Genomic DNA, 12560 nt, shown 5'->3' with positions numbered 1-12560 from the left:
TGTGCTGTGCAGTGATCTTAAACCCGACTGAAATTTATTTAAAACATTGGACATATAGGACTGATATAGGAATTCAACTCATAATAAACAACTCTCTCTAATAGTTTTGAGATAAAGGCAACTTAGAAATAGGTCTGAAGTTAGGATAGATGAGTTAGGATGAGGTTTCTTAAGCAGAGGATGAACCACAGCATGTTTGAAACTAGCTGGTACAATTCCATTTGCTAAAGAACTATTAATGATGGCCATTACGGCCTTGCAACTCAGGGTTGCAAACACTTCCTTAAAAAGACGAGCCGAGATGACATCTGACTCACAGTTGGATAATTTAGTCTTAAAAACAATATCTGCTTGCCGTACAGAGGAAATTGGATGAAAACAAGTTAACAAATCTGTTGGTGAACCGCTCAATGGAGGATCATATGTTGATGGCTTAATAGAAGCCTTAATATTCAATATTTTATTATTTAAAAAATTTTAAGTTTTCCTGAGATGGATCAAGAGAAGGGGCAGGTAATGGGTTTAGCACCAAATCAATTGTCTTAAACAACATCCTCGGTCGGTTGCATTTTCTATAATGAGTTTGTATTTGTATGCCCTTTTCCTTCACTTTCTTTAGCTTAAGAGGAGCAACAGAATCTATAGAAATGGAGCAGGAATTAATAAAAACCTCCACCATCTCTTCAGTGTTAATTAATTGAGGGCAGCAATATCCACAGAGTTTGCTTGATAGTGCTCCGAAAATAAACTGGCAGTGGACGGCTGAATAAAACGGAAATAACTTACAGGATGAGAGCATGTGGGGGTGGGGGAATCACAATCAATTTGGCAAAAGGTCTGAAGATCCAATGATGTGTCCCAAATTATGAGTAGGGTGGAAACAAATTGTGACAGATTTAATGATTCAATGAGGGATAAAAACTCTTTCATCAGCGGTTTAGATGGACAGCAAATGTGAATATTAAAGTCTCCTAGAATCAACAATCTATCATAACTTGCTGAATAAAGTCCTTGTTGAATTTCGGAGGCCTGTTAACCAGTGCACATAATACAGGACTCCCTATATCAACTCATATCAATCAACTGTATCTTAAAGTAAGAGTACACATGTGTATTTAATTTTTTTTTTTTAAATTGCTTTTAGTCAAGTCAAGTCAAGTCACCTTTATTTATATATGGCTTTAAACAAAATACTGTAAGGGAAACAGGTCAATTTAGCTCAAAGGGAATCATTTAAGATTTTAAAGGGAATTTATACAGGATCACTGTTTCACGGCTGATCATGGAGACGCCCTGCGATTCACTGTACGAGCCGTTTAACATCAAATCTGCGCTGGATATTAATATCCAAAGTATAGTGAAAACTCTATCAATTAGCACAGTAACAAGATCGGCAGTTTAAGACATTAACTTGTAAGCACAAAACACAAGATACTTCTCTTTTCAATATGAATAAGGCTTTATTAGATACATCTAAGACATATAAACTAATCTAACACACAAACGCATGCACGCACACATTCACACAAGTTGCTGTAAGATCGAAAGTTAGGGAAAGATGACTTTAAGAGAATGGATATGTGGAATCCCAAGTTTACAGCAATACGTTAAATTGCATAGACATGAACAACCATCAATCACTTAATCAACCCTCGCATTGAGTTCCTCAATGAGGTTAAAATTATATTAGATACACCAGCACAAATGTCTGAAGGTACATTGCCTGTGTAAATTTGTCGCTGATTGGCTGGAAGTTCAGTAGTCGTCAAAGTGACGTCTCGTCTTGTCGAGTTGTGTGCGGGTTGAAGTTGAAACTCGACGTTACAAAACTTAACTCAGCACACGAAACTCTCAAACGGAAAAGAAAAGAAGTAAAGTTTGACGAGACTAGGTGGTGTTCCTTCTCATCGTGGCTAAGTAGCAGCAGGCGTGCAGGCTAAAGCACGCTGGAACCGCGCTCAAAGAACAGTGATGACAAACAGCATGGCTAAAAGGTAAAGCTAAGAAGCAAAGCTAAAAGCAAACTAAAAGCAGACATGACTAATAGCAGAAGCATAGCTAGAGACTAAAAGCAAGATTTTATGGTGTCCTGAGTATTTAAACTGGCCTATTGTCCACACCTCAAATGTTGTCTTGACCAATCAGATATTGTCTTGGCTCGGGGGTATCATAAATCATATGTTTATCTTACCAAGCATGTGGTCCGAATTTTCACGCTCTTGCAGGGTCTAATTTTGGACATGATTTCTATAATACGAATATGATACAGTTGACAAATATTTGATTGTCAGGAATATTTCAAGCAAGCAGATTTGATTACATAGATACTAGACATGACTATGTTTCCTTAAGCTATCCCATAGTTATTAAAAGACATATACAATAAGTGATTATAACATGATAGTCAAATGTGTGGGTTACATATAAATGAATATGGAGTTAAGCGATGGACTGATATTCATTTAGAAGTTATTTTGGAGTTCATTTTGGTCCATATACATGTAGAAAAGACAGTTTCTATGCCATTCTCTTGGCAAAGATTTCTGTGGAGACCAGAGGTTCAAAGCCCCTTCCCCCCTTAGGAATTTCAGTCTGGTTCTGCTGGGTGGGGGGAAGTCAAAAAATCTTGTGTAGTACTCTCATGGGTTTACACATGATGTCCGGCGTTGCTTATCAATTACGAACAACAAATTTGACAAATCTCTTCTCCAAATTGAAATTGTCAATAATTGTTCTAGTGGTGTTAATGTTGAAAGCTGTTCTGTGAAAGCATTGGTTGGTTGGTTATTTGCTTGGGACTTGTGGCACAGAATGTTTTATGACTTCCTGTTGCCTTACTGAGGAATTCAGCTCGTGTTTCAGCCACAGCCCTGATCGACTCTTTAATTTGTCTGGTTCGAGTCATTTCTGCTACAATACATTGCGTCAAAGCAACTGAACAACATTCATTAGGAAAACAGTGTCAATAATGCAAAATGATAGTTAAAGGCAGTTCATCATTGAATTCAGTGATGTCATCTCTGTTCCGTTAAATAGTGTCTGTGCATTTATTTGCAATCAAGTCAACGATATCGCTGTAGATGAAGTGACCCCAACTAAGCAAGCCAGAGGCGACAGCGGCAAGGAACCGAAACTCCATTGGTGACAGAATGGAGAAAAAAACCTTGGGAGAAACCAGGCTCAGTTGGGGGGCCAGTTCTCCTCTGACCAGACGAAACCAGTAGTTCAATTCCAGGCTGCAGCAAAGTCAGATTGTGCAGAAGAATCATCTGTTTCCTGGTGGTCCTCTGAGACAAGGTCTTTACAGGGGATCTGTATCTGGGGCTCTAGTTGTCCTTGTCTCTGCTGTCTTTCAGGGATGTAGAGGTCCTTTCTAGGTGCTGATCCACCATCTGGTCTGGATACGTACTGGATCCGGGTGACTGCAGTGACCCTCTGATCTGCATACAGACTGGATCTGGTGGCTACGGTGACCTCGGAATAAGAGAGAAACAGACTAATATTAGCGTAGATGCCATTCTTCTAATGATGTAGCAAGTACATAGGGTGTTATGGGAAGTGTTCCCGGTTCCGGTTTACCTAATTAATGCAGCCTAAAAATCCTTTAACGGATTTGGATATTAAAAGCATATTAGTATTTTATGTGTAAGCCAGGTTAAAGAGATGGGTCTTTAATCTAGATTTAAACTGCAAGAGTGTGTCTGCCTCCCAAACAATGTTAGGTAGGTTATTCCAGAGTTTAGGCGCCAGATAGGAAAAGGATCTGCCGCCCGCAGTTGATTTTGATATTCTAGGTATTATCAAATTGCCTGAGTTTTGAGAACGTAGCGGACGTAGAGGATTATAATGTAAAAGGAGCTCATTCAAATACTGAGGTGCTAAACCATTCAGGGCTTTATAAGTAATAAGCAATATTTTAAAATCTATACAATGTTTGATAGGGAGCCAGTGCAGTGTTGACAGAACCGGGCTAATATGGTCATACTTCCTGGTTCTAGTAAGTCTTGCTGCTGCATTTTGGACTAGCTGTAGTTTGTTTACTAAGCGTGCAGAACAACCACCCAATAAAGCATTACAATAATCTAACCTTGAGGTCATAAATGCATGGATTAATGGAAAAATGCAGTTTTACAAATGCTAGAAACGTGGCTTTCTAAGGAAAGATTGCAATCAAATAGCACACCTAGGTTCCTAACTGATGACGAAGAATTGACAGAGCAACCATCAAGTCTTAGACAGTGTTCTAGGTTATTACAAGCAGAGTTTTTAGGTCCTATAATTAACACCTCTGTTTTTCAGAATTTTGCAGTAAGAAATTACTCGTCATCCAGTTTTTTATTTCGACTATGCATTCCATTAGTTTTTCAAATTGGTGTGTTTCACCGGGCCGCGAAGAAATATAGAGCTGAGTATCATCAGCATAACAGTGAAAGCTAACACCATGTTTCCTGATGATATCTCCCAAGGGTAACGTATAAAGAGTGAAGAATAGCGGCCCTAGTACTGAGCCTTGAGGTACTCCATACTGCACTTGTGATCGATATGATACATCTTCATTCACTGCTACGAACTGATGGCAGTCATATAAGTACAATTTAAACCATGCTAATGCACTTCCATTAATGCCAACAAAGTGTTCAAGTCTATGCAAAAGAATGTTGTGGTCAATTGTGTCAAACGCAGCACTAAGATTTTAAAAACAGTAGCAACACCACCACCATGACCTGAAAGTCTGGGAGTGCTAAAAAAGCACAATCCGGAGGAGAAAGTTCACCAAGAAAAGATAGTTCATCACATTTCATCCATGTTTCTGTCACAAATAAAAAAATCAAGCGAATTCGTGATGAAAAAGTCATTTAAAATAAACAATTTGTTTGCTAGAGACCTCACATTAATGAAGGTCATCCTCACTGTCTGCGGCACAGCACTTACAGCATTTGGAGAAAAAAAACTTAGTTGAACAGAGATTAAAGACCACACAGACTTTTAGAAGCAAGCTAAAATGAAATGTTTGTTTGTGCAAATGCATTTTATTCTAATGTGGGGTTGAGTGTGAGTGATTCTATTTAAAAACAATGGAGCATTAACATTTTATCGAAGATTCACGTTCATCTGTTTAGAATAAAACTAAAGCACTTTTAGTTCCACTCACTGAATATTTCACATCACATGAAAGTGTCATAAAATGTACAAGAAGCAACATAAAATCATTTTGCATTTACAATGAGCTTGGACTAGACTGCTAGCATACGCTAGAGCGCAGGATTGGTCCTGTTGACTCATTTGTGCTGTTTTGCACTGGTACGTGTAGTCACACATGAAGGCAGTAGGTTCATTTGTGATCAGATGTAATGGAGGATTTATGGCGCCAGTGATGAGGTGCAGTTAAACACTAGTTGTGCGTCATCAGTTTTTCAGTGTTGCTGTTTACACAGTGAACCTACTGGAGCAGCGACTCCCACAGCCAAAGCCCTCTTCTCATGGGTCCATTACTATCAGGATAATATCAGGATGCATTAGCGGCTTCGACAGAAGCAACAGCTGCAGTTTAATGGGCATGAAGTCAGTGGAGAGCCGTGACTTGTTCAACTCCCCAACCTCCCTCCCCATTTTTCCATGACATAACCAATCACAGCTGAAATGGCTTAGGAAAACCCCAAAGACATGCAAGGATAAAACAAAAGAAACACAATGCCATTATTTATATTTTGTTACCTTATTAATTAGAGTAAACATTACATAGCTTGCAATTAAGTTAACTGCATTAAATGAATCCATGTTGCCAGTTAATATGTTCTTTTGTCTATGTCAAAAATATCAGTTTGGCATAAACTGCATTTAGGTGATTTTAAATAAGCAATATCTGGCAATAGTATGTTGTTTTTCTGCTTGAGTGATCATATTACTCACACTGATGATTGTCTTCACAACACTGAAATAAATACTAAACCCTAACTTTAACCTTGGTATAGCAATTCGAAGGTTGCACCCTATGTAATTGGTATTAAAATGCAGCCTTCGATGGATGCCACCTCTGAATTGGAACGCAGTGCCAGTCCTAAAATTCAGTTTGACTGACAGGGGATCTGACCAATCACAATGCCGGATATGTCATTTATTTTACAAACCAGACAGGAGAGTAGATTAATGTTGGTGGACTAGAACTTGAAGATGGTGTGTATTGATGTCATGATGTTGGCAGAGCTCATTGTGCATTACAGAATTGATGCTTGTTAAGTGCTGGCAGGTGCTCTATTATACTGCAGACCACTTGACTTGACGGTAATGAGGCAGGCGGGCTTATTACTCTGATATGTCTAAATACCACACACATTCTGCCTCACACACCAGCATCATTTCTGCTCAGAGTCAAACCATTCATCATCTGTTTGATTAAGTACACACATAAGCGTAGCAGCTGGTAGAGTGACCTTAACACAATTGTTTGAATTTAAAGGCAGCAGGTTTCGGTTGCAACCCTTAAAATTAGTTTTTTATTTTTGTTTTTTTACATTTCTAGTTAATGGATGATTTAAGAAAACAGCTGACAGCTGTCATTAGCCTCTCAGTGTAATAAGTGTAATATTCAGCATCAAATGCATAATATTATTTATTCTTGTGACCTATAATACAGTCATAAAATCTTGTAGGCACACATGATGTTTATACAGGCATTTCATCAAAACAATATTACATTTTATATATTGGATCTCCTACTGTATAACAGAAATCCACTGTAAGCTTTGGGACTGAGCATTCATAATAGCTACATATGCATCATTAGCAACATTTGCACAGATTCAAGTCAAATATGGCATTAACGGTCTCCAGTACTCTATAAACAGCTGTTTACATCACTCTAACCAGACAAGTGAGATGCAATACAGTATAGCACTTGAACTCGATTACAAGACCTGTCATGCTCAAAATATATAATTACAAAATATATATCACTCTCAAAGCACTTGCTGATATTTCACTAAATATGTGTAAACACATGTACAGCGCATGTTAGTTCCCTCGAAAAAAAGCACTACTGCCAATTATTAGTCATGTTGTCAGTGGTTAATATTATTGTTTACAATATTCAAAAATGAAACAGCCAGCGCAAAAACAAAATATATATATTTTTTATCTTGTTTTCTATTACAACCCGAATTCCGGAAAGGTTGGGACGTTTTTTAAATTTTAATAAAATGAAAACTAAAGGAATTTCAAATCACATGAGCCAATATTTTATTCACAATAGAACATAGATAACGTAGCAAATGTTTAAACTGAGAAATTTTACACTTTTATCCACTTAATTAGCTCATTTAAAATTTAATGCCTGCTACAGGTCTCAAAAAAGTTGGCACGGGGGCAACAAATGGCTAAAAAAGCAAGCAGTTTTGAAAAGATTCAGCTGGGAGAACATCTAGTGATTAATTAAGTTAATTGATATCAGGTCTGTAACATGATTAGCTATAAAAGCTTTGTCTTAGAGAAGCAGAGTCTCTCAGAAGTAAAGATGGGCAGAGGCTCTCCAATCTGTGAAAGACTGCGTAAAAAAATTGTGGAAAACTTTAAAAACAATGTTCCTCAACGTCAAATTGCAAAGGCTTTGCAAATCCCATCATCTACAGTGCATAACATCATCAAAAGATTCAGAGAAACTGGAGAAATCTCTGTGCGTAAGGGACAAGGCCGGAGACCTTTATTGGATGCCCGTGGTCTTCGGGCTCTCAGACGACACTGCATCACTCATCGGCATGATTGTGTCAATGACATTACTAAATGGGCCCAGGAATACTTTCAGAAACCACTGTCGGTAAACACAATCCGCCGTGCCATCAGCAGATGCCAACTAAAGCTCTATCATGCAAAAAGGAAGCCATATGTGAACATGGTCCAGAAGCGCCGTCGTGTCCTGTGGGCCAAGGCTCATTTAAAATGGACTATTTCAAAGTGGAATAGTGTTTTATGGTCAGACGAGTCCAAATTTGACATTCTTGTTGGAAATCACGGACGCCGTGTCCTCCGGGCTAAAGAGGAGGGAGACCTTCCAGCATGTTATCAGCGTTCAGTTCAAAAGCCAGCATCTCTGATGGTATGGGGGTGCATAAGTGCATACGGTATGGGCAGCTTGCATGTTTTGGAAGGCTCTGTGAATGCTGAAAGGTATATAAAGGTTTTAGAGCAACATATGCTTCCCTCCAAACAACGTCTATTTCAGGGAAGGCCTTGTTTATTTCAGGAGGACAATGCAAAACCACATACTGCAGCTATAACAACAGCATGGCTTCGTCGTAGAAGAGTCCGGGTGCTAACCTGGCCTGCCTGCAGTCCAGATCTTTCACCTATAGAGAACATTTGGCGCATCATTAAACGAAAAATACGTCAAAGACGACCACGAACTCTTCAGCAGCTGGAAATCTATATAAGGCAAGAATGGGACCAAATTCCAACAGCAAAACTCCAGCAACTCATAGCCTCAATGCCGAGACGTCTTCAAACTGTTTTGAAAAGAAAAGGAGATGCTACACCTTGGTAAACATGCCCCGTCCCAACTATTTTGAGACCTGTAGCAGAAATCAAAATTGAAATGAGCTCATTTTGTGCATAAAATTGTAAACTTTCTAAGTTTAAACATTTGCTATGTTATCTATGTTCTATTGTGAATAAAATATTGGCTCATGTGATTTGAAAGTCTTTTAGTTTTCATTTTATAAAAATTTAAAAAACGTCCCAACTTTTCCGGAATTCGGGTTGTACAAATATTTTAACAATCTTGAATCAAGATACATTTACCTGAGAAGCAAAATGACTTAAGCGTAGTACAAACATCTGTCAGTGGCATAAGAAAAACTATTTGAAATCAAAAGGTAAAACAAGATGTTTGTACTACAAAATCGACAAGAATACTAAGGTTTTTTTTTTTGCAGTGCAGTTTTCATTTAAGTTTTTCAATTAATTCATGTTTATGTAATATTTCATGCTACAATATCCCTTGATACAAATACTGTACTAGGAAAATAGTCAACTCCCTTTTCAAAAAGCACATTAATAGATAAAAAAGCCTAAAAAGAAAACTATAGCCTAAGCTTAAAATCTAACGCATATGGAAGTAAAATAAAATACAGCAGCCTTACTTAAATCTTTGATATTAAATTGCACAACTAACACAGCAACAACCATTTAGCTTATTTTGGTTGACTTCTACCTTCACCACTGGCTGCATGCCTTAACATGTTCCCATTCAGCTGATAGATGTGATCATGAACTGCCATATATGATAAATTTGCTGCTATACTGTACATTAATATGCTGGAGCCCAGCCTGTGCTGTAAGGACTGACTTCACTGCTTTTAAAAAGAAATGTCATTTTCAATTATTACTGGTAAAAGAAAGGGTATCAGTACTGTCATTGGGTTCATGCACATCAGCCCGTCTTTTTTGTCATGTACAGCTAACAGGTTGGTTACTCAAATCTGGTGCAGCAGCATCACAATCACACCGGTGACAAGCAAGAGAAGTTATGTGACTAAAATTATAACTTCCAAATTCTTTAGGCATTTCTCCACAGGAAAACATTTGAAAGAGCTGGAATTTCTTAAGTAACTACTTTATAGTATAATTTGTAATATGTAAAAGAGCAGCCAGCATATTCTACAAAAATTTTTACTTTTGTATTCTACAGAAGAAAAGTTTACCACGATTTCTGAAGTCTCACTGAATCCTTGTTCCTGTAAAAGTGTACCTTGGTAAACGTGTTTCAGGTGTAAACAGTGTTAGCCAGAGCATCGTGAACGTGAAACCGTTTGGGTTTTCCGAGCACACTTTGGTTTTGGTTTTTCACATGACCACACATTTGCCTTTGAGCTTCTCGGCTCGTTTCTGCTGCTTGCTCTTCTTGCCATCGATCTGAAGGCTAACAGTCCTGCGTTTCTCCAAATTAAGCAGCTCTTGAAACAGCTCCTTAACGTTGTGATTTGTCTTAGCTGACGTCTCCATGAAGGCACACTTCCACTTCCTGGCCATGGCCTCTCCGTCACTGCTCTCCACTTCACGAGCACTCACCTCGTCGTTCTTGTTGCCCACTAGCATGATTGGGATGCTCTCGATGTCCCCCTTAATCAGACAGATCTGCTCGAAGATGGGCTTGAGCTCCTCCAGAGACTGTTTGCTGGTGGTGGAGTACACTAGGATGAAGGCGTGTCCTTTGGTGATGGACAGACGCTGCATGGCAGGAAACTGGTGACTGCCCGTGGTGTCTGTGATCTGCAGCGTGCAGATGCTCTTGTCACAGCTGATCACCTGTCTGTAGGTGTCCTCGACAGTGGGGATGTAGCTCTCGCGAAAGGTTCCCTTCACGAAGCGCAAGACCAAGGAGCTTTTGCCCACTCCTCCAGCTCCAAACACAACCACCCGGTAATCATTGCTTTGTTCAGGCATGGTGTCACTCAGAATGACCTGGATGGGAGCAAACTGAAAGGAATTATTATGAAATAAAAGTACAAAGGGTGCACCATCCCAGTGACAGTTTAGTTTTTTTCTGAGTGTACCAAAGGTTGGCAATTTAAAAAAAACAGCATTTGCATCACTGTACGTACATTTCATATTACCTGTAAATGGGGCACTTTTTTACTGCCTTTGACATAACATCAATTCATGCACGAATGTTTCAATATAGTGACTTTTCTACAAATATTTCTTTGATACAGTATAATATATTAAGTATATAAATCATGTAAGACTTTTAAAAATGAATCCAATTCAATTCAAACTAAGCTCAGCTTTTATATGAAATGTTTCAGATGTAACCGCAGTCAGTAGAGACACTGGCCAATGAGACCTCTGCCAGCCTGACATCCACTTTCCCTTATTCGCTCAATGCAGGAGCAGCATCTACTCAGTGAGCACATGGATGCGAGCAAAAACGGCTAGTGAAATATGTTCTTTTCTTTAGCAGTAAACTGATGCAGCGCTGTCGGAGGATGCAGGCAGGATGCGCAGAAAAAAACAGACAAGATAAAGGACAAAGAGAAACCAGCCGTGATTTGTGAGTACCACCTATACTTTTACATTTATTTGATATATATATTTATATATATTATGTATAATAAACACAGAGTATTTTAAATAATATATAATGTACAAAAACAAAAGACTGAATGGATGCGATTCTAAACTCACCTAAATGTCGATGTTTAAAGACGTAATTCTAAATTCCTGTTGTCAAGTCGCGGTAGACGATGGAAATGATGGGAAATGGGCTGTTTTTTCCTGTGGGTTTGCGATTCCTCTAAAGATCTATCCGAGGCGTGACTGATATTTAAAGGGCCAGCGCTGACTGAGTCTCTCCAGTTCTCGCTCCGTGACATCACGAGGGATTTCAGCCTTTCTCCCCTGCTGCTGCAAAACCACCACATGGTGGTCCATATGTCCAGCCCTCATTTATGGTGTGTATTCCGCCACACTCGGCTTTATAGTGTTTGTAACTGGCATACAGACGTCATTCATACTTTCTTTCGCATATTATTCAGCTATTTACACAGTTGAACGATAAAATAACCATGCTAGGCTTTTGTGAAGTTAAGAGACTTAAGATTAAAATGTACTGAATGTTTAACATTCAAGATATAAACACATGGCAATGGCAATATATATTAACCCAAGCAGTCATAAGTCGTATGGGTCAAAATGATCGATTTTTCTTTTATGCCAAAAGTTATTAGCATATTATGTAAAGATCATGTTCCATGAAGATATTTTGTCAATTTTCTACCGTAAATATATATATATATTTTTGTTTTTGTTTAGTAATATGCATTGCTAAGAACTTCATCTGGAAAACTCTAAAGGCGGTTTTCTCAGTATTTAGATTTTTTGTACCCCCAGATTCTAGATTTTCAAATAGTTGTATCTCGGCCAAATATTGTCCTCCTAACAATCCATACATCAGTGGAAAGCTTATACATCTTAGTTTAAAAAATGCTTCATACTGAACTTTGACTAGCTTTATCTCTCCTGCATAGTCCGAGATTCAACAATGCACAAGCACCTTTGCACTGCAGAGGGTCTATGGCTGTTTACATTACATTACTGTTTACATACATTTTTATAATGTTAAGTTTTATATTTTGACTAATGTTTATAGCAAAATACATTCTAAAACATAAGTAAACTGTAATCAAACCAGCTTGCATTCATACAAACAAGAACAATGCAACACATTTTTTTAATACTGACCAGAAAATAAAAAACAACATGTACTTTTACATGTATGGTAACATATATTTCTATCAACCATTTCTTTGTAATACTGTTACCAAATCAGACCAGAAAATAACATAAAACATATATTTTTTACATGTATTTGTGAACATATAAATGTGTTTTTAGGTATATTAGTGTATTAAGGAGAGACAAGATATACATATACAAGAGTTCACCATCCAGAAGCTGCTGCAGAATTCAGAAGTGAATACCTACAATTCTTACCATTTCATTCTGTGGTAAAAGATTAGTATGCAAGTATTGTTATGTGTCTCATTTTGAAGGCTGCACCCTCCGGGGTT

At 38.1% G+C, this 12560-nt stretch overlaps 1 protein-coding gene across 2 annotated transcripts; it reads right to left on the bottom strand.

Annotated features, from left to right (window-relative positions):
- Positions 1 to 8925: 8925 nt before the first annotated feature.
- On the bottom strand, positions 8926 to 11318 carry LOC132127081 (GTP-binding protein Di-Ras2). 2 transcript variants are annotated; one of them, XM_059538705.1, is made up of 2 exons: positions 11176 to 11318; positions 8926 to 10467 (listed from the first exon to the last, which is right to left on the bottom strand). In XM_059538705.1, the coding sequence occupies exon 2, from the start codon at positions 10432 to 10434 to the stop codon at positions 9835 to 9837; it is 600 nt and encodes a 199-aa protein (XP_059394688.1). In that variant the 5' UTR covers positions 10435 to 10467; positions 11176 to 11318; the 3' UTR covers positions 8926 to 9834. The 2 variants fall into 2 exon arrangements, with proteins under 2 accessions (XP_059394688.1, XP_059394687.1); XM_059538704.1 differs by having other exon boundaries at positions 8926 to 10452.
- Positions 11319 to 12560: the final 1242 nt, after the last annotated feature.

The sequence above is a fragment of the Carassius carassius genome, chromosome 45 (genome assembly GCF_963082965.1).
Source record: "Carassius carassius chromosome 45, fCarCar2.1, whole genome shotgun sequence".
NCBI classification, from domain to species: domain Eukaryota; kingdom Metazoa; phylum Chordata; class Actinopteri; order Cypriniformes; family Cyprinidae; genus Carassius; species Carassius carassius.
This window is presented reverse-complemented; position numbering and strand designations above follow the sequence as displayed.

What these genes read in the sequence shown, in the direction of transcription:
- LOC132127081 (XM_059538705.1), bottom strand. Translation starts at nt 10,434, where the DNA reads ATGCCTGAACAAAGCAATGATTACCGGGTGGTTGTGTTTGGAGCTGGA.